General features: G+C 48.3%; 1 protein-coding gene across 9 annotated transcripts; it reads right to left on the bottom strand.

Moving 5' to 3' along the window:
- Positions 1 to 6,297: 6,297 nt before the first annotated feature.
- FAM156B (family with sequence similarity 156 member B) lies at positions 6,298 to 23,399 on the bottom strand. 9 transcript variants are annotated; one of them, XM_003953998.5, is made up of 4 exons: positions 23,106 to 23,399; positions 15,299 to 15,372; positions 14,177 to 14,269; positions 6,298 to 7,749 (listed from the first exon to the last, which is right to left on the bottom strand). In XM_003953998.5, exon 4 carries the CDS (start codon positions 7,630 to 7,632, stop codon positions 6,991 to 6,993), a length of 642 nt encoding a protein of 213 aa, XP_003954047.1. In that variant the 5' UTR covers positions 7,633 to 7,749; positions 14,177 to 14,269; positions 15,299 to 15,372; positions 23,106 to 23,399; the 3' UTR covers positions 6,298 to 6,990. The 9 variants fall into 9 exon arrangements, with proteins under 9 accessions (XP_003954047.1, XP_009437385.1, XP_009437386.1 ...); XM_009439110.5 differs by lacking the exon at positions 23,106 to 23,399 and adding an exon at positions 16,114 to 22,148 and having other exon boundaries at positions 15,299 to 15,781; XM_009439111.5 differs by lacking the exon at positions 23,106 to 23,399 and adding an exon at positions 16,114 to 22,148.
- Positions 23,400 to 24,574: the final 1,175 nt, after the last annotated feature.

Here is a 24,574-nt window from a genome sequence, read left to right as displayed (position 1 = left end):
TTGAAAATAACTACCATATGATCCAGTAATCTCACTTCTGGGTATTGATAGTCCAGATACTCCCCATGTTCTTTGCAGCACTATTCATAATAAGCAAGATATAAAAACAACCTAAGTGTTCATTGATGGATGAATAAAGAAAATGTGGTATATACATACAATGGAATATTATTCAGCCTTAAAAAGAAGGAAATTCTGACGTTTGTGACAACATGGATGGACCTTGAGAACATTATGCTAAGTGAATATGCCAGACACATACTGTGCGACCTCACTTATATGTGGAATCTAAAATAGTTAAACTTATATAAACAGAGAGTAGAATGGTGGTTGCCAGGGGCTGGTTGGGGCAGGGAATGGAGGGTTGATGGTCAAAGTTGCAAAGTTTCAGTCATGTAAGATAAAGAAGTTCTAGAGATCTACTACATAGCATAATGCCTATAGCTAAAAACACTGTATTGTATTACTTCAAATTTACTAAAAGAGTAGATTTTTGGCTAAGTGTTCTTATCACACACACACACACACACACACAATAATAATAATAATAATAATAGTAATAAAAAAGAGGGTATGTGGAAAGTTAAAAAAAAAAAAAAAGAAAATAACTCGAGCATAGGAGACCCTCACCAGAAACAACAATAAATTTCACTGGCAAATGCAGCATGTTAACGTGAAAATTTTGATTTCAGGAATATAGAGGAAGGCGAGCACAGTGTCAGCTGTAAAACACGCACTCACATTACTTTGAATGTTTTTGACCTTTCCTTAGCCCGGGAAATCTATTAGCCCTAGAAACTGCCAGCACAGCAGGGAGCAAAGACGTCCTGCTTTCCCTTTGGCGAGGGACCTTGTGTTTCAGATATGCTTTACTTCCTATGAGGATGGTTCCGTTTCTGCAGCTGCCACCTCGTCTTTCATAAGAGGAGTTATAAAATGATACTCATGCTGGGGCCACATTCCAGACCTGCTAAGTCAGACTCTCTGGGGATGGGGTCCGGCATTTGCTCTTGGACAAATGCTCCACGAGAGACCTGATGCACAGCTGACGTTGAGAGACATAAGCACACACTCCCTTTCACCTGCCCTGATTTTTAAATATAACCTTGGACTTCATAGCCTTGTTTGTAGTTAATGAATTGGGAAAAAAAAAAGTAGGGGTTGCCTTCTCTTTCAAGAGCATCTTTTGACATATTTATTCTACAGCCACGTCTAGAGCAATTTCAAGGACTTAGGAGGGTGGTTATGCCACAGCTTTACCTTTCCGACCTGATGCTCGGCAGGCCCAGGAGAGGGAGAAGAGCCTTGCAGGTGGAAAGGGGTCGAGAGTTCTGTTGTCTTGGTAACCGTGCTGCCACTCATCCCATTGGGGTGCTCAGCTCCGGCAGGGGCCCTGTGGGTGAGACAACACCCCTCCCCACTCTGGCTGTCTTCCTGTGCTCAGAGGTTGAAGCTAAGGGCTGAGGTTGGTTACCAGGGAAACTGAAGCCAGGTCCTTGAGATTGGTGAACAGAAAAACCGGCAGTGGAATTCAGGACGTAGCATGGATTATGGGAGCCAGCCCACAGACAGAGGATTGACAGTCACTAGTGCATGCACCCACAGGGTGCCTGTGCAGGAACGCGTGCACACCGCACACAGACACACACGTAGACATGTGCACTCACCAGCACTCCCTCTGCCCAGGTGTGCACAGTCTATCTGGCTGGAGCATCAAGTGCACGTGGAGGAGCCAGGCGACCAGGCAGGACATGTAGGCAGGACGCGGAACAGGGAAAGAGAGGGGATGTTGCTTACTGTTGTAGAAAAAAATGACTGCATACCCTTTCCTCCGTGACTTACGGTCACACTTGCACTACATTTTTTAAATGGCTTTACTAAGGTATAATTTGCTTGCCACAAACTTCACGTACCTAAAGGGAATAACACAGTGAGTTTTAGTAAATTTACACAGTTTTGCAGCCCTCACCACTATCCAGTTTCAGAATACTTCCATCACCCCAGAAAGATCGCTGGTACCCACTAGCAGCAGTCAATCCCCATTACTTTACCTCCAGGCCCACCCAGGCAACTAGCAAGCTCCTTTCTCTCTCTTTAGAGCTGCCTCTCTGGGCATTTCCTATAAACTGACTTGTGCAATAAGTGGTCTTCTGTGTCTGACATCTGTCAATTAGCATAATGTCTTGGAGGCTCAAACGTGCATCAGTAGTGTGTTCTTTGTCACGGCTCAGTAACATTCGGCTGTACGGATATACCACTTCTTTATCCCTTTACTGATTGGTAGACATTTGGCTTGTTTCCACCCTGGGGCCTTCCTGCAAAATGCTGCAGTGAACATCTGAGCACATGTCTTTGTGTAGACATGATTTTATCACTAATGGGTGTCAGATATTGTCAAATACTTTTCTCTGTCTATGAAGATGATGATATAGTTCCTGTCCTCTATTATATTAACAGGGTGGATTACCTTGACTGAAATTTGAATGTTAAGCCAATCTTGCATTCCTAGAATAAATGTCACTTGGTCATGTTGCATAACCCGCTGTATGTGTCGCTGGATTGGGGTTTGTTAATATTTTGTTGGGGATTTTTGCACGCATATTCATGATGGATATTGGTTTATGGTATTCTTCTGCTGTCTCTGGCACTATTATTATTATTATTATTTTATTATTGTTTTTGAGACAAGTCTTGCTCTGTCACCCAGGCTGGAGTGCAGTGGTGCGCTCTGGGCTCACTGCAACTTCTGCCTCCCAGGTTCATGCAATTCTCCTGCCTCCGCCTCCCGAGTAGCTGGGAATACAGGTGCCCACCAGTATACTCAGCTAATTTTTGTATTTTTAGCAGAGTCGGGGTTTCACCATGTTGGCCAGGCTGGTCACAAACTCCTGACCTCAGGTGGTACGCCCACCTCAGACTCCCAACATGTTGGGATTATAGGCGTGAGCCACCACGCCCAGCCTCTATCTGCCTTTAGTAGCAGGGTAATACAATTTTCAAAGGATAAGTTGGGAAATGTTCCCTCCTCTATAGTCTAAAAGAATCTGTGAAGGGTTGGCATTATGTATTTTGTAAATGTTGGATAGCCTTCACCAATGAGGCAGTGGAGCCTAGACTGTCCCTAGTGGGAAGATTTTTAATGTAGTCTTTCTATTTCCTTACATTCTCCGGGTCTACTCAGATGTCCCATGTGATCACTGCATTTGCACCTTTCTCTGTCCCAATCCTCTCTCGCCTGCTGGTGCCTTTGGTTTGGTCTCTACTCTAGAATGTCGCATGCTGGACACCTGTGGACATCACAGGACTGCAGATCCTAGTCTGTAACTTGGGATGGTATGGTGTCTCAGACATGACCCCCAAGTCCCATCCACCCCCCATACACAGGTACAGGGACAAAGACCTGGAGGTGAGGATGTGGAGGGTGTGCCGAGTGCCTCAGTTACCTCCACCCACCCACCTTCCATGTCTGTTCCTGGAGACCCTGTGGCACTGTGCATCTGTGACCTCCCTGAGCAAGCCCCTGATGCCTGCTTTTTCCAACTGAGATCCTTCTCACTCCTTTCATCTCCTGAGACTGGGACCACATGGGATCAACCACCTGTTCTCTGACACAACGATGCGTATCTGCTAGCATTTCAATATTTGTGTTCCCTCCAAAACTCACAGTGAAATGAATCCCCACTGCAACAGTGTTGGGAGGTGTGGAATAACAGCAGGTGTTTAGGCCATCACGGCAGAGCCCTCGTGAATGAATGCTGCTATGAAAAGAGCTTGCAGAAGTGGGTTTGCTCTCTCTTTTCCTCTTCTGCTATGTGAGGACATAACATTCTCCCCGGCTTGTCCTTCCACCTTTTGCCACGTGAGGAAATACCAGGAAGACTCTTGCCAGATACCAGATACTGGTACCTTTGTTTTGGACTTCTCAGCATCCAGGGTCGCGAGAAATAAATTTGTTTCCATTACAAATTGCCAGCTGTCTTGGTCCATTTTGCTTTGCTATAACAGAATACCTGAGACTCAGTAATTTCTAAAGAAAATGGGAGGCCAGGCACGGTGGCTCATGCCTGTTAATCCCAGCATTCTGGGAGGCCAAGGTAGGAGGAACACCTTCAGGCCTGAAGTTCGAGATCTGCCTGGGCAACACGGCCAGACGCTATCTCTACAAAACATTTAAAAATCAGCCTGGCAAGGCAGTACATCCTTGAGCTACTTGGGAGGCTCAGGTGGGAGGATCCCACCTGAGTTCAAGGCTGTAGTGAGCCATGATCGTGCCACTCCACTCTCGTCGGCAACAGAGCATCACCCGGTCTCTTAAAAAAAATTAAAATAAATAAATCTTTTAAAAAGAAAAAGTTGGTTTATCTGGCTCACAATTCTGGTGGCTGAAACATTCATTTTTGGGCAACTGCATCTGGTGAGGGCCTCGGGCTGCTTCAACTCATGGTGGAAAGTGGAAGGGGAGCCGGCGTGTGCAACGAGATCACATGGAAAGAAGGAAGGGAGAGAGAATCGAGGGAGGCCAGAATCTTGTGAACAATCCACTCTCCTGCGAACTAATCCATACCTGTGAGAGTAAGAACTCAGCCCAGCAGGATGGCATCACAGGACACTGACTCATTCATGAGGGATCCCCACCACGACCCAAACACCTCCCACTAGGACCCACCTCCCAACACTGCAGCACTGAGGATTCAACTTCAACCTGACTCTTGGTGGGGATAAACACACCATATCCAGTCCAGAGCACCCAACCTGTTGTATTTCATGATATAGTGGAAGGACACAGACTAAGATGGGGTCGGATCTCTCTCCCTGATGAATCGCTCAATCCCCCGGAGCGGGGCTACCTCTGCAACTCCTCCTCACCTCCCCACCACGACAGTCGACGTAGCCCAGAAGGGAGACAGGCAAGGTGAGAAAATGGAAACCCTGATGATTGCTGAAATGATGACTGTCACTGGCAGCACGGACCCGGTGTGCTTGCTGGGCTGACTGAGAAGGTCCGCAGAGAGCATCTGAGTGGTTGGGGAGTGAGACAAAGGCATGCATCTCTGGCCACCACTTTAGGACCTGCACAAACTCTCCACAAGGTGGGGATGATTGTACCTGGCCCACGGCACTGTGTGGAGGATTCAGCAATGGATCTCACCAAGACTTGGTGCTACCAGCTATGAAATGAGCACCAAAGCCCGGCTCTAGGCACTTCACACACAGCCTTCACAGAGGTGAACTGCTGAAGGGGGGCCAGCTCCGATCCCAGCCTACCTAGGTTCGGGTGCTAGTTCTACCTCTTACTGCCTGTGCCACCGTGGGCTAGTTCCCTAACTTCTCTGGTGTTCTGCTTTCGAAATTCATAAAGCGGAACTGAAAATGTTGCTAGAGGATGGGTGTGTGGGAGTGGAGGAAGGCAGCTGACATATGGAAATGGGGAAAATACCATCAGAACCCTAGGAAACATCAGCCAAAGGGCAACGCCTCGAACCCCTTTGAAACCCTCCCGGATTCACTGGTCTCCATTTAGGCCTTTGTGTTTCAAGAAGGAATAGCCCTGCTTTTTTTTCCCTTCTCCCCTGGAGCTAGGTCAGTTCAACTGTCGACTCTCTCATGAGATCTCAGCATCAGAATCCAAGACACTTACCTGTTTTCAAGCCACTTCTGTCGGCAGGAGATGTGTAGACTTTTGCAGCAAGACAGCTCTGGGGACTACCTAAAACAGACTGACACAAAGCAGAATTTGTTTTCAGTTCAGAGGAGTCACATGGGTACTGGCTGGGTTCACATCTCAGGATTCTGCAGAGGTTAAAAAAAAAGGTAGATTTAGTCATTTGTGCCTCCTGAAATTAAAAGACACACATGTCTAAATCCCAATAAGATGTTGGAAGAACCCAAGGATGCTCTGGTTCTCACAAAGCAGGTGCAAACTGCTGCTCAGTTTCACCCACCCGGGCCCACCACACAACAAGCAATGGCGCCGCAGCCCCTAAGCCAGGGCACCAGCACCAACACGCAGGGCTCTCACCGTGGGCGGCGGACTCTGCTTCCACGTCTCCTGTGCACAGGAAGCCTCTCTTCAAAGCCATGGCCCTGCCTCGCCGGTCTCGATGCTGGTCCCGCTGCAGGGCTCAAACAGTGACTGGGCTGTGTTCTCTGGTGCCCTCCCTCCCCCGTTCCCAGTCTCCACAGCACAGAGCTTCCCTCAATAAACCCGGATACCCTGCTGGGAGATTTCAAGGTAACCAGCTCAGATCTAATGAGAAACAAACCAATACTGAGGAACAAACCTGAATTCTACACCCATTTTCCATTCCTACATATATTTATTTGGTATTGATGATGAGGAACCCCGTCAAAAATTCCTGTAAGGGAGACTACTACTCGACTGTTAGGGGTATTGCAACATTTACATACATGTAGCTTATCACATACGTAAACATTTACACAAATAGTACAGCGGTGAACCACCAAGTTCTCATTCCACATTCCTTTCCCACACTGCGTTTACCTGCCCATTCTTGAAACTGGATCTCAGGGCAGCACACTGCATTTCAACAGGCCTAGTGCTGCTTCTCAGAGGCAGTCAACTCAATGGTGCAAAAGCACAGGACAGCGACAAGGCATTCACACTACACAGACATGTGATCTCTTACTGACAGCAGGAAGGGAAGAGAGATGGAGATCCCGGGTGGGAAAGCGACAACATGCATCACAGGAGCCATGTGAGATGCGGCGAGGACCGCTGGTACGCAGCGTCCCTTGCCAAGGAATGCCTCACAGCCATCCGAGAATGACAGGCACGAAACATGAGGACCTTCCTCGGGTCGGTCAAGCATCATGCTGGGAGGATTCCCACGTGTCCCGGTACACAGGTCCTGGCACTCATCCGACCACAGCTTGCTGTTTGGTCCCCAAAATGGGCCCACACCCAGGCGCTGCCAACACGGCGGCACCGCCTGAGCCCCTTCGGGTCTCCATCCCATGGGGGTGCACGTCTCAGTTTTCCTCTAACCACTGCTTGAGCAGCCTCTGAAACATTATTTTGCTCTCCTGCTGCCTCTCTCGCTGGCGCTTCTCCTCTGTCTCCTGTGGCTGGAGTGCCGCTTCAGGCAGAGGCCCGGGCTGGTTGGTGCCTAGGCTGAGAGTCAAGCCACTGAGGCCCTGCACCAGCGTCTCCCAGGAGGAGGGATGTGGGGCCCTGTTACTCTCCCCAGGGATCCCAGAAAGATTCGGCCTGCGGCTCTGGCAGTATCGACATTCACATCGGAATCGATTCTGACTTCTGTCACCTAACGGGGAGATTCTGGCTTCCCTCCCAACAGCATAGGGGGCCATGTGATCGCGGTGTCTCCTCCTCACATGCCGCAGGAATGCTTTCTTCCTCTGAAGGAACTCCAGCCTCTCCCACCGCCGCTCTTCCAGGGTCTTCTCCTCTCTGTACCGCTGGCGGAGCAGCCCCTCTGGGAGAGGCACGGCCTGGCTGGGGCCAGGACCGGGGCTCAGGTTACTGAGGCCCATCATCGGCTGTTCTGAGTACGAAGGCTGAGAGGGCGCTGGACCTTCCTGGGAAGTCTCTGCAGCTGTCATCGGGGAAGATTTGGAAGGCGATGCTGGATTCCGTTTCTGGAGTGGATCCATGGAGGTCTGGTCCCAGCTGGAAGCTCCGCCAGGCCCTCGGGTCCAGAAAAGGAGGTGAAGCTGGAGGTTCTCAGACACCAAGAAGGTGGCGAGGAATGTGTGCGGGCAGAACCCAGACTGCAACGCAAGGTGATAAGACAAGAAGACACAGAATTATTCATCTTACTCAACCTCTCTGTCCCTCCACTTCCTGTGTGTAGAATGGGGATTATAGAGAGACCCTGTCCTAGGCTTCTTCTGAGGATGACGTGAGATCATACATCTCACCAGCTTAGAATATTAATGCCATCTAATAAAGGATTTAGAAATGATACCAATTAATGCATCCACGTGACACGGGGTGCAAAAGGATGCAATGCAGTTCGACGATGTCAATTCCCTGCTGACATTTTCCAACCCCTTCCCAAGCATCATTTGTAGAATAATCAATGTGTGACTCACAGGTGCTCTGCCCATGAGCGTTCATTTTCATCCACTCACAAGGGAGACTTTTACTCAACTGTAAGCGTTTGCACCATGGGGACACACCCTTTTGTATGTTCGCCTTCCTGACCACTGGGTTTGCATCTAGTCGAAAAGGCTGCTCATGCCTATGGAAATCGTTTCCAAATTCCTAGTGTGGATAAGAATTTATTTTGCTAAACAACAGAAGCATAAACCCCCAGGAGACTTCAAACAGAAAAACACATAGATGAATTCAATTAATCCAGAAAAAAAAAAAAAAAAAGCTGGTTCTTTGAAGTGATCAATGAAATTGATACACCCGTGGCAGGACTGGCTGGGAAAAAAGAGGGCAAAGAAACAAGTTACCAATATCAGGAATGCAAGAAGAGATTTCACTCCAGACCCAGAAAACATAAAAGGGTCAATATGGTAAGAATACACGCAACTCTACAGATTCACATTCCACAGGTCAGAGGAAATGTAGCACATACTTGAAAACCACAAGCTACGGAAACTCACACAGGATGGATTTCAAACACTGAACTGTGTGCACAGTCCTATATGTTTTAAAGAAGTTGAATTCACAGGCAAACACATTTGCAAAAAGATCTCTGGGCCAAGACAGTTTCACTGGCCAAGTCTACCAAACGTTTAATGAAGAAATATCACCAACTTACACAACTTCTTCTAGGAAACAAAGCAGAGGGAATGCGCCCCACTGATTTTATGAGGCCAGCACCGCAGGGATACCAAGAAAAGGACAGACCAGTATTCTTTCCTAGTACAGGCACCAAAGTATTCAACAAAACCTAGCAGTTTGAATTGAGCAATATGTGAGAAGAATAATAAGCCACGATCAAGTGGGTTTTATAGCGGGAATGCAAGGGTTGTTCTTCCCACACCTGAAAATCAATCAATGTAACCCACAGATTGAGAGATCAGATGAAGAACAAAAATGACAGGATCACATCAAGCTATGCAGAAAAACCCTTTGATAAGATTCAAAGTCCACTGGTGATATAAAAGCTCTAGCACACTAGGAACACAAGACAACTTCCTCAACCTGAAAAAGGGCGTGTACAGTCAAACCTACAACTAACAAGCCACTTAATGGTCAACGACTGGATGCTTTCTGCCTAAGGATGCGAACCAGGCAAGGACGTCCACTCTCACCACAGCTATTCAACGTCACGCTGAGGCCCAGTCAGTGCTATAATGCCAGAAGAATCACGGCACACACCGGAGAAAGCAAGAAACCAAAGTACTCCTTTTCATGGGTCCTGTGATCGTCTACATGAAACAACCAATGTATCTCCCCCAGACTCTCAGAGCTAATAAGAGCTTAGTGCTCATTAATGAGAGCTTAGCAGCGATACAGGAGAGAAACTCAACACACGGAAAACAATCCTATGCGTAACTGGAAACCTAAATTTAAGAAATAATACTGTTTTACAAAAGCTACGAACACAATGCAATGGTTATGTATAAAGCTAAAATACGTGGATGGGGTCTGTATGCCCATAACTATTAAACGGTAATGAAAAAATCAAAGAAGATTTAGTTAAAAGGAGAGAAACAATGTGTTCCCATATTTAAAGACCCAAAAAAGTTAACAGTCCATTGTCCCCAACTTGATCTGTAGAATGAATGCAGTGCCTGCCAATCAGAATCCTTGAGGGACATTTGCATGCATAAACAAGCAGATTCTACAATTCACGTGGAATATCTGATGTTTCAAAAAGCAGAAGGTATTTTAGAGAGATGATATTATCAGATTTTCAGATTTGCTCTAAAGCTGTAATAATCGAGATTGCTGGCTTACAGGGGTAGACGAGTAGATCCATGGAATAAAATAGAGTCCATGAATCCATCCATAGAAATGTGTCCAATGAGTTTTGACATGGGTGTGAGAGGGAATCCAATGGAGAAGGGATAAGCTTTTCAATACATGAGGTGGCCTATCCTTACGCAAAAAGATGCACCTCAACCTCAACCTTTACACGCAATTAAGGAAAAAGGGTTCAGAGACCTACACGCCAAAGTTCAATACTATGACTTTTGGTAGAAACCGTAGGAGGACATCTTTGTGAGGGGAGGCTAGGACATGACCTGAGATGCATGATCCATGGAAAGGAAAGATGGATGGATAGGAGTTTGGCAAAATTTAAAACTCTGGCTCTGGCCGGGCGTGGTGGCTCCTGCCTGTAATCCCAACACTTCGGGAGGCCAAGGTGGGCAGATCACTAGAGTTCAGTTGTTCGAGACCAGCCTGGCCAACATGGTGAAACCCCGTCTCTACCAAAAAATACAAAAATTACCTGGCATGGTGGCACATACCTGTAGTCCCCAGCTACTGGGGAGGCTGAGGCAGGAGAATTGCTCGACCCAGGAGGCAGAGGCTGCAGTGAGCCGAGATCGAGCCACTGCCCTCCAGTCTGGGCGACATAGCGAGCCCCTGTCTCTAAATAAATAAATAGAACAGAATAGAATAGGATAGAATAGAATAGAATAGGATACGATACGATACGATACGATACGATGATATGATACAATACAATACAATACAACACAATACAACACAATACAATACAACACAACTTTGGCTGTGTAAGAGCCAGTGTGTTCAGAGAATGAAAATCAAAGCTGCACCACTAGGAGGAAATGTTTGAAAATCACCAACCTGACAGATCTTATATCCAAAATACATGGTGCGTTTTCAAAACTCCACAATAAGAAAATCAACACCCCAACTAGAAAATGGGGGAAAGACTTGAATGGGAGCGCAAGAAACCATATTTAACATCATTCAGCATTAGGGGAATGCAAATTAACACCATGGAGACTGGCAAGGCCAAGCGAGAACATGTTGGGTGACTGGAACTCTCACACTTTGCAGCTGGGAGGGCGAAATAGCACAGCAACTTTGAGAAGCAGTTTGGCAGTTTCTTGTAAGTCAAACAGATGTTTACCATAGGACCCAGCCATCCCACTCCTGGGTATCTACCCTAGAGAAATGAAAACTTAGGTTCACAAAAAAGCCCGCACTGAATTGTAAAAGCAGCTCGATGCGAAACTGCCCCACACTGGACAGAGGAAAATGTCATTCAGTAGAAGGATGGCTGAACACCTGTGGTCTTCCACACCGTGAAACTGCCTTCATGAAAAAACAACAGCCTGTGACAGAGGCATCTGACACTCATCCGAGATGTTCATCGGGCCAAAAGAAGGAAGCCCGCCTCACAAGGCCACAAACTGTATGGTGTCATTGACATAACACTCTCCCCAAGACAAAACTAGAGGGAAGGAAACAGATCACTTTACACCAGGGATGATGGATGAAGAAGAGGTAACCGCAATGGGGCAGTTCCAGGGAGTGTCTTGGGGTGATGGGACTGTTCTGGATCCCGACTGTGGTGGTGGTGACAAGAATGTATGCCCGTGTCAAAGCTCACAGAACTGTACTCCTGAGGGAAAAAAGTCAATCTTGCTGTAGGTTAAGTGGAAAAACCCAATGGCATATTTTGCGATAAGGGTATCTCTCTGTATTGTTTTGATAAATACATCTTGGATGAGTGCAACCAAAAATTGACATTAAATGCTAAATGGAAACTTTAGATCAGCCTCCCAGGCTCTATTCTTTTGACAAACGTGGAAACCAAGAATTCACTAGTTTTCTTCAGAGGATACTGGTCCTCTGAATGTTTATTCACCAAATCGTGGCTATCAGCACACACTGGGGCAAGAAAGACAGAACCGTATCAGGAACAGTTTGAATATGTACTGAACACAAACATATATAAACACACACACACACACATCCCAGAAAGAGTTCTTAACTTTTCAGAAATTGCAATCTATCTTTCCTACGAGTTAGTTCCCTGACATCCTTTGGGCCACCACTATCTGACACAAACAGTTAATGTGTGAAACGTTTGGAAAATGATCTTAACCCAATTATCTCCCAGCCAATTCTCATGTGTCACAAGGACTCTCTCAGGATCTATTTCTACATGTAGAAAGCCAATTCTCAGAGAGAGAAAAGACCTTACGACCCCCACGCCCCACGTTTCTTTTGTTGTTTTGTTTGTTTGTTTGAGGCAGGGACTCGCTCTGTTACCTAGTCTGGTGTGCAGTGGCAAAACCTCGGCTCATTGAAACCTCTGCTTCCTGGGCTCAAGGGATCCTCCAGTCTCAGACGCCTGAGCAGCTTGCACTACAGGCGTGAGCCACCATGCCCGGCTAATTTTTGTATTTTTTGTAGAGACGGGGTTTTGCCATGTTGCCTAGGCTGGTCTGGAACTCCTGAGCTCCACATGATCTGCATGCCTCAGCCTCCCAGAGTGCTGGGATTATAGGCGTGAGCCACTGTTCCCAGCCAGAAACACTTTTATGAGAAGAAATGTGAGCCGGGTGTGGTGGCTCATGCCTGCAATCCCAGCACTTTGGAAGGCCGAGGCAAGCAGATCACCTGAGGTCAGGGGTTTGAGACCAGCCTGGCCAACACGGCGAAACGCCATCTCTACGGAAAATACAAAAAAATTAGCTGGGTGTGGTGGTGGGCACCTGTAATCCCAGGTAATAGAGAGGTTGAGGCAGGAGAATCACTTGAACCCAGGAGGCGGAGGTTGCAGTAAGCCGAGATTGCACCACTGCACTCCAGTCTGGGCAACGGAGCAAGACTCTGTCTCAAAAAAAAAAAAAAAAAAAAAGAAAAAGAAAAAGAAAAAAAAAAATAGGAAGATTCTGGAGACATCAACTGACAACCGGCCTGCATAGTCATCGCTCTCTTTTCTCTCTTTCTCCCTCCAGCAATTTTGTGAAATGAAACATTTTACCGTCCTATGTGTAGGTTCATCCAGAGATTCTCAAACCACACCCATGGAGTTGCTCATGATCCCTGACAGAGGCATTAAGGACAGTGAGGCCTAGAGAAGTCCGTTGTGTGTGCGGAGGGGAGCAGCTGCAGCAATACATGTGACTTCCCTACCTTCATCATCTCACCAATGTCATTTCTTCAACAGGCACTTGCCCCCAGGTAAAAGACCTTGTATCAAAAATCTCTGCATGAAACACCACAGCCTCAAGTTTCCTGCATCATGTCATGCAGCTACCGAAGAGAGAGAAGGACTACTGGAGACAGGGAACCCAGACAGTTCACCGGTCAGACCTTCAGCATGAGAGGTGATGTCTCTGGGTACCAATCCCTCACTGTGATGGTTTTATCGGTCAACTCGGCCAGGCTTGGTGCCTGGTCCCTTTTGGTCAAATGCTACTCTAGTTGTTGCTGGGAAGGTATTTGTGGACATGATTAACATTTACAATCACGCTAGGCACAGTGGCTCACGCCTGTAATCCCTGCTTCGGGAGGCTGAGGCGGGTGGATCACTTGAGGTCAGCAGTTCGAGAGCAGCCTGGCCACCGGGGTGAAACCCCATCTCTACTAAAAATAAAAATTAGCCGGGTATAGTGATGGGTGCCTGTAGTTTGGGACTGCCATGGCCCTTGGCAAGACTTTCACCTCTCATTCACCCTGCATGACTCAGCTGAGATAGCACTTCTCCCAGGAAGCCTTCTCCAAGCTCCTAAAACGCCCTGTATTTCCCCTGTCCCAGCCCCAATCCCTCTCAGCTGTCAACAGATGGTTATTTCTCTGTCAACCCACTAGCCCAGGAGCTGACAGAGGCCAGGGACTTTGTCTTGTTCACCCATCACAGAGCCTTGAGCCCAGTGGACATTCACAAATATCTATCAAATGAAACAAGAAGGATGTGGGGCCCGTGATAAACATCTCACTGAGAATGTCAAGTCAACCCTGCAGAATCCATATTTTCCCACGTTGCAAAGGCAGAAATTCCTGCATGGAGAGGTCAAGTAACTTCCCTCAGATCACACAACCACTCAGGGACAGAATTCCCTCCCAGGTCTCCCTGACGGCAGATGAACACACCCCTGGTGGCATTGCCTCTCTGGGTGTTCAGCCTCCCCTGATACCTAAGCGAGAAAGTAATCCTGAGGGAAGAGTTCAGACAGCAGAGTCCTAGGGGCTGACCCGCATGTCCACAGCTGCCCGGGGATCGGGTGCAATGCTGCGAATCCTTACCGTCACTTCCTCCTGGCCAGTTCTGTTCCCATGCCAGAAATGCTGCACCAAACGCACCTCTCACACTCCCCACTCTCATTCGCTTCAATTCTCCTGTGCGGAAGGAGAAAGAGGACAGCTAAGCAAGTGAATCCAGACTACACCCTGCAGATGAGCGCCAGGAAGAGCTTTGTGTTTCTTTTCAAAATTAAGCCAGTCCCATGTGATGCTTTTTTCAATCTTCCACAATAATATGAGATAATAAAATGCATTTATTTCAGTTTAAAGATACAGATTTCATTTAATAATCCCAATTAAATATGGACTTTTTTTTTTTTTTTTTTGAGACAGTCTCACTGTGTCGCCCAGGCTGGAGTGCAGTGGCATGATCTCAGCTCACTGCAACCTCCGTCTCCTGGTTTAAAGCAATTCTCCTGCCTCAGCCTCCGGAGTAGCTGGGATTACAAGCACCCGCCACCACACCCGGCTCACATTTGTATTTTTAGTAGAGACAGGGTTTCACCACGGTGGCCAGGCTGGCCGCGAACTCCTGACCTTGTGATCTGCCCACGTCGGCTTCCCAAAGTGCTGAGATTACAGGCGTGAGCCACCACGCCCGGCCACATGGACTTTTTTCTAGAAGTGGCAAAATCCTACAGCAAAATGTCTAAGGTCTGTGCAAGTTCTCTGGGTGCTGAAAACCGTGCTCCTAGTCTTGTGCCATGTCATGGCAAAGGAATCTAACTCCTAGCCACGCAACGCCACACAGATTGAGGAAAGAGTCTGTCCTACACATGACTTGCAGATGTTCTACATTTTTGATGCCTACACAGATCATCTCTATCCTACTGGGTCTGGAGCGGAAGAGATACAATTTTTAGCAGCTTTGTAACAAAAGAACAGGTAGTCAGTAAAGCCAGCAATGCCCACTTTCAAGAAAGAAAGAAGAAAATGAAGACAGCAGTGAAGCGTGGTGCTGGCATCAGGGGTCTCCCAGCAGGTGAGTACACAGAAAAGCAGCGGGAGTACAACCGGGAGTCCAGGGAGGGGAACAGGGGAGGGACCAAGAAGAGTGGCCAGAGCAGCAAGAGGAAGACAAGGAGCAAGTCCGCTCTGGCGAGAATGGAGCTTGCCTAGACTCACCCAAGGCAGTCAGGTCGCTGGGTTCACAAGGTCGATGCTGTGGGTGTAGGCCGAGTGACTGCTACACCTTTCACCTACAAAAGAAAATAACCTCACTGGCCAGGTCACATTCCTCCAGGTATTTACTGAGGGCCCACTCCATTCAGCGGTGCCTTCGGTGAATTATCCAATGCAGCCCCATCCCAAGGACGTGTCTTAATCTGAGGAATAAAATATTGTCCAAGGAGCCAGGAATGGTGGCTCACGCCTCTAATCCAAGCACTTTGGGAGGCTGAGGTGGGAGGACTGCTTCAGCCCAGGAGTTTGAGGCCAGCCTGAGCAACAGGGCGAGACCACCATCTCAACAAAAAACTTAAAAAATTAGCCAGGCATGATGCTGCACAGCTATGGTCCCAGCTACTGGGGAGGCTGAGGTGGGACGATCACTTGAACTCAGGAGGTTGAGGCCAGTGCAGTCCAACCTGGGTGACAGGGTGAGTCCATCTGAAATCACAAAACAAAACAAAAAGACAACTATGGCAGGCATGAGACGGGGGTACTTCTGACACAGAGGAAGTCAAAATCACCATAGCCCAGGTGGTCAGGAACAGCTTCTCCCAGGGCATGCTATGATATATATTCTCATCCCCAGTTGCAGATGAGGTAACAGGATCAGAGAGGTTAAGCAACTCACTCAAGGTCACACATCTAGGGAGTGGTGGTGACCATTTCTCACTGAGGTCTGCTGAAATACAAAAGTCACTCCACCATTTGTGACACCAATCTCTCTTTATATTGTCACCCGTTTTAATTCGCATTCATAGACATATACTTACCTGTGGCTCTCCTTAGTTTCATATTCTCATAAGCGGCTACACACGGTATAGATTTCGTTTTAGCACATCAGGCCTTTCCCTTAAAGAACCTGAATTCCCCGTGCCCGGCACGATTGCCCAGCCCAGAACTGAACACTTATCTCAAATTAATCTTCCAACCACACACCAAGGAAAGAAAATGGATTACTGCCACGTAGAGATTTAATTTGGGTATTTCACGAATTCTGAACTACGATTTGAAATGTAACCACTGTCCAACCAGAAACAGTAAAAACAGTGCTTCCCTATGAAAAGTATTCACAGGACATTTTATTAAATGCCAAAGCATTCCAGGTAAGACACACTGCCCGTTTTATAGGAAGTTGTTGAGATTCTGCTCCTAAGAATACAGTAGTCCTTTCTCTCTCCACTGCTAGTGCCCTGATAAGCTCAGCCAACCAAGGCCATTCGCTTTTCCATTTGCAAGCAAACACACCAAACTACCCTCACACCCACGCACAAATCCAACGCACCCAACGGGTCAGTGAGTAGAGGGAAATGGTATTGGAAATGCAGATGGGAATCTGTGGCTACTCAGAGCACCACATTTCTGATGGCGGAGAGGGCTACCGCCCAGGGTCGCCTGTACTCCAGCAAGGTGGACGGCGGAGAGGCCCTCCTTCTCTAAACATGAGACCCTGCAGCTTGTGCGGCTACTGGACACAAATGGCCTGGACCATTCATTGCGCACGAATGCAGCAATCACACCGCCCATTAAACGCATGTCTAGTCGTATTTCACATTACGACCGTCCCTCTGTCACACGTCGGAGAAAGGGTTTGTCGGACGGTTTGTTTCAATAGGGGCAATGCAGTCCTCCTTGAAAACCCTCCAGTCACTGTCTCCTGCTGTGCGATGGGAGAGGAGGTGGGGAGGGAGGTGATGCCAAGGACACGGTGATTTCTGAACCCGCTGAACACTGATCCTAGCCCAAGTGTAGTCCCGCCGGCTACCAATGCCCGCGGCATCCTCTTTCTCCGCTGAAAAAGGCCACCCCCAAGTAGGGAACGAGAACAACGCCACCCCCAGAGTGCACGACCGCCATTCCCACACCGGGGAGATATGGACGACGTGGAAAATCACCCGCTTCCTTCGAAAGCCCCACTCCCGGCCAGCCCAACCCAGGGATTCGAGTCCCAAGACACCCTGGCCTGTGCTAGGGACAGCCTCGGTCTCGGCCTCTCGCTCTGTCTCTCTGGAAGTCTCTCTCCCACCCCCCCGCTCTCAGTCTCTCCCGCGCGCTCGCTCGCTCTCCGTCTCTCTCGGGCTCTCTCACGCGCGTTCTCGCTCCGGAGCCGGTTCCCGCCGTCCAAGCGCCAACGCGGCGCCTCGTTTCCTCTGCCCTGGAAACGCAGCGCCGCCCGCTCGTAATTGAAGGGTTAAGACCATCGAGAGGAGCCGCCCTCCGGCGGGCTAGAGGTGCCGCAGCGCGGAAGGGGGCGTCGGCGAGGATGTGCTCACGTCACAGGGATGCGACGCCGCTGAGAAACTGAACCTTTGATTGGCTGCCGCGGACCGCCGGAGCCGGAAGACGGAGCGGTTGGGTGGCTTCTCGCGACCCACGCCGCTCGGGTGGACTGCGAGGGGAGAAGGCGTGGAGGTCATCCCTTCCGGAGGTGCGCCGCGGCGTTCCCGGAGCGGCTTCTCTGAAGCGTGGCTTGTGGACTGCCGAATGCTTCCGGAGGCCATGGGAAGACACTCCCTGTAGCGGACGTGACTTCCCGGGCGAGGGACGTGGGAACTGGGCTGGAGGGTTGGGAGGCGGCCGACTTCTCCTGTGATTGGCTGGGAGTTTTGAGCTAGGACGCGCCGCTGAGAACCGACACGTGCTGTTTCATTTTTTTTTTTTTTTTTTTTACTGTTTTTGCATGAATGATAAATGCACCTTGGTAAAGACAGAAACCAAACAATCCAATACATTGAAATTATTCAGGCTACTGCCTTAGGGAGAGCGCCCCAGAAGTGGAAATCACACTGTTGGGGTAACCGGGGGGTGGCGGGGGTGTCTTTTACTTTCATAGGAAGGAGTACACCGGTTTCAGTGGGGAGATTTATGGGGCAGGGTTTTTTTTTTTTTTTTTTTTTAATCAGCGGAAGTCTCAGCCAGCTGAACAGGGAATGTTTCTCTCTGTGCGTAGCTACTTTTAGGAGGACAGACTTCCCGTCTAAGTGAATCATTTGTGATACCCTACCTTGTTTTAACCTGAGTGACTCTTTCCTAGCAGAGAGAGCCGGACAGACTCCATTTTAGTTTCTTCACTTGCAGCCCCCTTTATCCCCCTTAAGGGAATAACTAGTGCAAGCTGACTCCAAGCACATCCAAGAATACACCTGCTGGTAAGATATTGAGGCAGGCTGTACCAACAGCTCGGGAATGTGCTCGGTGGAAGGTACCTAAAAGCCCCTGCATTTATCTCTTAATCATAGTTTAAGCCCCTGCACCTGGAAATGTTTATTTTTTTGTAACTGCTTCTATAACCAATTATTTTTTTTTTAACTTTTGGCCTATTCTGCTTCTGTAAAATTGTTTCAGCTAAACTCCCCCCTCCCCTGTTTAGACCACGGTATAAAAACAAAACTAGCCCCTTCCTTGGGGCCGAGAGAATTTTGAGCGTTAGCTGCCTGTAGGTCGCCAGCTAATAAAGGTCCCCTTAATTTGTCTCAAAAGTGTGGCGTTTCTCTATAACTCGCTTGGTTACAACACATTCATGAGACAAAAGAACAAGGACTGGTGGTGTCTGCCATCTGGGAGTCACGGCACAGAGTGGGCAGACAGCATCCCTTATCTAAGTCTCATGGAGAATAATTGGTCCTGTGTGGTCAGTGACTTCCCAGAACACGAAAGTGTACAGAGATTTCTTTACCGTGGCGTATTTCAGGAGTCAAGTGACACGCAACAATGTCTGTCCTAGCAGATACATGGATAGTAGATTCCTTTTTAACCCTGGAAGAAGCCGCCTCGTGAACAGCAGTTTATGAAGGAAGGAAACATGAACCATTCTCCCAGAATATTATCATTTCATTTTACAAATGAAGTAACTGAGCCACAAAGAGATTAAGTAACCTCCCCAAAGTCATACAAGAAATAAATGGTGGAGTCTCGATTTAAATCCAGGTGTCTGTGACTTCATCCCCTTCGTGCTGTGCAGCCATACACTGTCATTTCCAAATCCACACATGTGGCTCGATTCTCTCCCTGGATCTACAGATTTCTTCCGCCAACTGACAACCCCACAGGCCCGTTGCACTCACCTCCCATCCAGCATCCTGGGCAGTGGGAGATGGCTTCCCAGAGAAGAGAGTGTTAGAGATCCTGGGTCCCAAACGCCCTACCCAGCCCCTGGAGGGAGAGGTGGGCTTCAAGAGGAAGTTTAGAAGATTTAAAGAGAGTTTATTTGTCTGAGGGACAGGCTGATGGGCTATTACAGCACACACGTGATAATAAACACCTGTTACTTTGAATTTATGTATTTACTTATTTGTTTAGTATTGGCAATACATGCCGAATGGTGGTGATACCCAAAGCAGACAGGTAAAATCAAGCCACTGTATGGGCAAGTCGAGACATTCCCATTTTACCTGGGAAGACCTGACAAGAAAATACCACTCTGCAGTATAAAAGGAGAACATTCTCCTAGACTCAACAAATGAAACTAATTAGTTATTTGTTCTAATTATTCTTATTCTCCTATTACAGATGAGGCACGGTAAGCACAGGGAGGTTAGGTCAGCTCTGCGAAGTCTTCAAGTCATAAGTCGTTGAGTCCCATAGCAAGTACTGCTCAGCATGTCCCAAAGTGAACGCACCCATCCCCACTCTCAGCACGCCTGCCCCTCCTCCTGTGCTGCCTGACTCAGTGACAGGCACCACCCTGTACCCAGCAGCTTGGGCCAAAGATCTTGAAAGCCATCCTTGATTGCTGCCTCTTACCACCCCCACAGTTGACCGAGCCTGGCCAGTTAGACCTCCCAAGTTTTTCTAAGTGAGACCTTGACACTGACTCCTCTCCATCACCACAGGAAGTTCCCTAGTCCAGTCACCCTCATCTCCCTCCTCGATGACCACCAACAATTCATAGCTCATCTTGCTGCCAGTCTTGACCCCTTCCCACGCATTCTCTGTCCCAGTGAGTGGGGCACCTTTCTTGACTGCTAATCTGGTCATGTCAAACCTTTTCAAATTCTACTAGGGCTGCCAGCTGCCCTTAGGATAAAGTCCAGCCTCCTGGATTAGGGGTATCAGGCCCCAGCTACTACCAGGCCTCTCTCTCTCTAGCGTGCACGCTCGCTCTCTCGCTGTCTCTCTCTCGTGTCTGCCGCCTCACAACCGCCCTTCCCTCTGTCTGGCCTGCACTTGCTCCAGCAACCGCTGCCTGATTGCTCCTTACCTTCAGCTCTCAAGTGAAGGAGAGCAAATTATACTTTACCTAGGGAGCAACTGGATGAAAAGGCATGCTTAGTGGGTTTGATATTTTTACTGAATAGCACATGATGGAGATTCATGAAAATTCCCCCAATGGGCCAACCAACTGGAATGTCACGTGAGAGTAGGGTTTTTAGGAAAAGTTTACTTGCAAAAATAGGATGCAGGAAGGTAACTTGAGGAAGGTGACAGGTTCATTTGCCTGACTGTAGCAATTATTTCACTGTGTGTGTGTATAACAACATGTTTTATACCTTAAATATATACAATAAAACATAATAATAAAGATACACAACATAGATCTCTCCTTCATTCCTATAGACTCATCATGTGTGAACATGGAGTTTGGAATTGTGGCCCCAGGTTCAGTACCATGAAGTGATGTGGGCTGAGGACCTGCCTCACAGCTGGTTCTTCCTGCCATAGAGTGAACTGTGAGGCTTCGCTTCATTCACTACAGCCTGTTATTTCAGCTCCTAGCATTGCACACCTGAATATGAATGGAAGTGTCTGCTTTGGACATATGGACAATAAAAGAGAAAAGATGGAAATGGCCCTGGTCCTGCCACCATCAGCCCAAGCCCAAACCCTGGCTGGAGGGTAGACTGGACTCCCACTGTCCTGGCACGCTGGCCTGCACACTGATGTGCCTCTAACATGGCACAGTGTGAATGGCTCTCCCTGGAGCCTGGTTGTTGAGGACCTACTGTGTGCTACTCATGTACAGTGTTGATTTCCCAAAGACCCAGAGAGGTAAGTATCAAACTCCTATCTACAGATAAGGAACCAAGCTGAAAGAGGTCAGGGCACTGAGGCAGAAAAGGCTGGATCTGGGACTCACACGCGGGTTCTGTCAGACTCCAAAGCCAGGCCTCTTTAAACTCACGACAACGTACTTTGCTTATGCTCCCCATGCTGAGCTGCAGATATTATTCTGTGATGGGACAGTCAGCTTGGTCCTAACACGACGTCCCCCTGTGAGATCCAGGCCCCTGGCAGGGCAAAGCCACCCTGAAAAGTTCTAACACAGTCCACAGGAGCTGCCCTGGCGTCCCTTGCCTCACAGCTACCAGTCGAGTTTAGCTTCTGCGCCTCCACCGGGAGGCGCTTTGCCCTATCACAGAGACACTTGCAATCCACCCCCGCCCTAAATTACATCTCCATCAGCCTCACTTTATTTAACAGATAAGAAGAATCTAGAGGCAAACAGAGCAGAGGCAGCGTTAGCGGCTGCAACACAGCTGTGGAGTTGATCAGACTCCAAATGTGGTGTGGAAATCAACAGACTGAGAATGGGAATCTAGTTCCTCTTGTTCTTCGGCTCTCTGGACTGTAAGCTGTGCAGAATCAAAGTGCCTGCCGCACAAACCTCCCCTCTTCTGAAGAGTCTGCCCTGACCCAACCCTTGCACACACACATCCCTCAGGTGAGGGTAGGGTGGTCTCCTGTGTACTCCTAGGGTACCGTGGGTTGAATCCTGCCATGGCTCTCCTTACCCCCCAAGTGTGGGGGTCATCTGCCAGCAAGGATACAGCCGAAACCTCCCCCTGTCCCCAGAGTGTCCGGTCAGCACTTCAGAACAAGTTTATTCAGTTAATAAAGGAATTTCACCCAGAGTACTTGGTCAGTAATGGCTATGATGGTAGCAGCTCTGTGTGCCTTAGAAATGCTCCAGGAGAATCGAGTGAACAGAGGACATCTGTGCAATGAGATTCTCCTCCCCTGGAGTTCGGGAGGAGGGTTGTACCTTTCCTCTCTTCCCTAATTCCAGAACTCCTAGTAAAAGAGGCTACAAAATTATTTGTTTATTTTAGATAGAGACTAGCTCTGTCACCCAGGCTGGAGTGCAGTGGCACAATCTCAGCTCACTGCATCCTCCACCTCCTGGGATCAAGTGATTCTTGTGCCTCAGCCACCCAAGTAGCTGGGATTACAGGTGTGCGTCACTGCACCCGGGATTATTATTTTTTTTTTTTGGATTTTTAGTAGAAATGGGGCTTCACCATATTGGCCAGGCTGTTCTTGAACTCCTGACCTCAAGTGATCTGCCTGCCTTGCCCTCCCAAAGTCCTGGGATTACAGGCGTGAGCCACCGCACCCTGCCAGAATTTTTAAATATGTCTTGGCCAGTATGTTACTCCATGTGGCCTCCCAGTGGGACTGCAGTGATGGGTTTACCAAAATGTCAGAGTACCCTAGGGCAAGTGCATGTGCGCCTCCCCCAGGGTCTGTAGGGAAAAACGACTATTGATTGGGTTCAGGCGTCCTAATCGAGTATGTGGTTCTGTGGCTGCAACACAGATGTCCACAGTGACAAGGACATGAACACCTGGATGAACGCGTCTGTCAAGTCTGGGTGGGCTGCATCAGTGCCTTTGCCTGTCCTGTCTCTTGCCTAAGCCCTCCTGGTTCTGACTGCTCCTGCCTGGGTCCCTCCTTCACCTGAACTCTGCAGGCTGCACAGACATGCTTTCTGTATCCGTGGCCCTTCATTGTCCCTTTCCGTGTCACTGGCAGAGCAGAAGCTTACCTGGCCTGACAGGATCCCGTCCTTGTCACCGTGGCACCTCCAGCCTTCTGTTCAGCTTCCTGCTGGTGTGCTAGTGTCCTTGTGGCATCTGCGCCATGTTGGAACGACTCAGCCTCTGACTTTTTTCCAACTGCTCCCTCTGTCTGGAAGGCCTTCACCACAGATATCTGCTTGACTGACTCCTCCCCCTTCACATCTTTGTCAAATTGTCACCTTCTCAACCCAGCCTACCCTAGTCACTCTGTTATAATTTACCTGCAGCTAACCCAGTGCCTCCCCCAATTCCCAATCCCTGTGCCGTGATCTGTATATTTTTTCTTTTTAACACAGCCCCCATCATCTTTGTAAACTAAAAATAAAATTCTAAGCCCCACTCCCCAACCATCTGAATGGACCCTTCCTCTCGGCCAAAGCTTTTCCAAAGTTAGCCTGAAAAAGTAGTTCAGGCCATGATGGGAAGGGTGGGTCAGACATGCGTCATTACACCCTTCTCCCTATGGAATTCAGGCACAACTGACCAGCATTTATGTTAAGGGAGAGATCTTAAGACTGTGGCAATAAGACACCAAGTTCCAGCCTGACTAGTATAGCATCACATAACAAATAGGCCCTGAAAGAAGTCAAAGTGTTTCATCCAACAATACATTTCTTTGACACATTTTGAAATAGGCCTACAAAGCCATCTCTTGTGAGGAAGTCTACATTCTGTAGAGAATCCCTTTCCCTTTCCAGGTCTTTTTCCTGGTCTAGGAGAGAATTAGCTAAGAGTCCAGCAACTTTTAAGGTCTGATAAGAAATACTTACAGTCTATTCTCTCTGAAGCCGGCTGCCTCGGGACAGGCATTGGCATAATAAGAACCTTGATCTCCACAACCCCTTATCTTAACCCAGACACTCCCTCCTATGGATTGGAGGTCTTTAGATAAACTCAAGCAATTGCCAATCAGAAAATCTTTGAATCCACTTATGACCTGTAAGACCCCACCGCCCCTCCACCACCCGCCAACTTGTAGTTGTCCCGCCTTTTCAGAAGGAATCAATGTATGTCATACATGCATTGATTGATGTCTTATGTCTCCCTAAAGTGTATAAAGCGAAGCTGTACCCTGACGACCTTGGGGATGTTTCGTCAGGACCTCCTGAGGTTGTGTCAGGGGCACGTCCTTAACCTTGGCAAAATAAACTTCTAAATTGATTGAGACCTGTCTCGGGTACGTTTTGGTTCATAACTTCTAACGTTTCCTAGATTCCCTTGTGGAGGGTTTACTGTCTGCCACCTACCACGTCCTCTTCGGGGAATGTCAGATCCAGGGCAGGGATTTCTGTTGATTTGGTTCCCTGAGGTATCCCTACACCTCAAGCAGTGCCTGGCACGTAGAAGACTTTCATACATATTTGTTGCCTGAAGGAACACATATGCCTCCCCCACTAGACTGTGAGACCATTCAGGGTCTCGTTCTCCCCTGTAT

Source organism: Pan troglodytes, chromosome X, assembly GCF_028858775.2.
Source record: "Pan troglodytes isolate AG18354 chromosome X, NHGRI_mPanTro3-v2.0_pri, whole genome shotgun sequence".
In the NCBI taxonomy this organism is placed as follows: domain Eukaryota; kingdom Metazoa; phylum Chordata; class Mammalia; order Primates; family Hominidae; genus Pan; species Pan troglodytes.
The sequence above is the reverse complement of the archived record's forward strand: the minus strand, read 5'-3'. Positions and strand labels throughout refer to the sequence as shown.

Bases quoted from the DNA above. Each gene is read 5' to 3' on its own strand.
- FAM156B (XM_003953998.5), bottom strand. From the start codon at position 7,632: ATGGATCCACTCCAGAAACGGAATCCAGCATCGCCTTCCAAATCTTCC.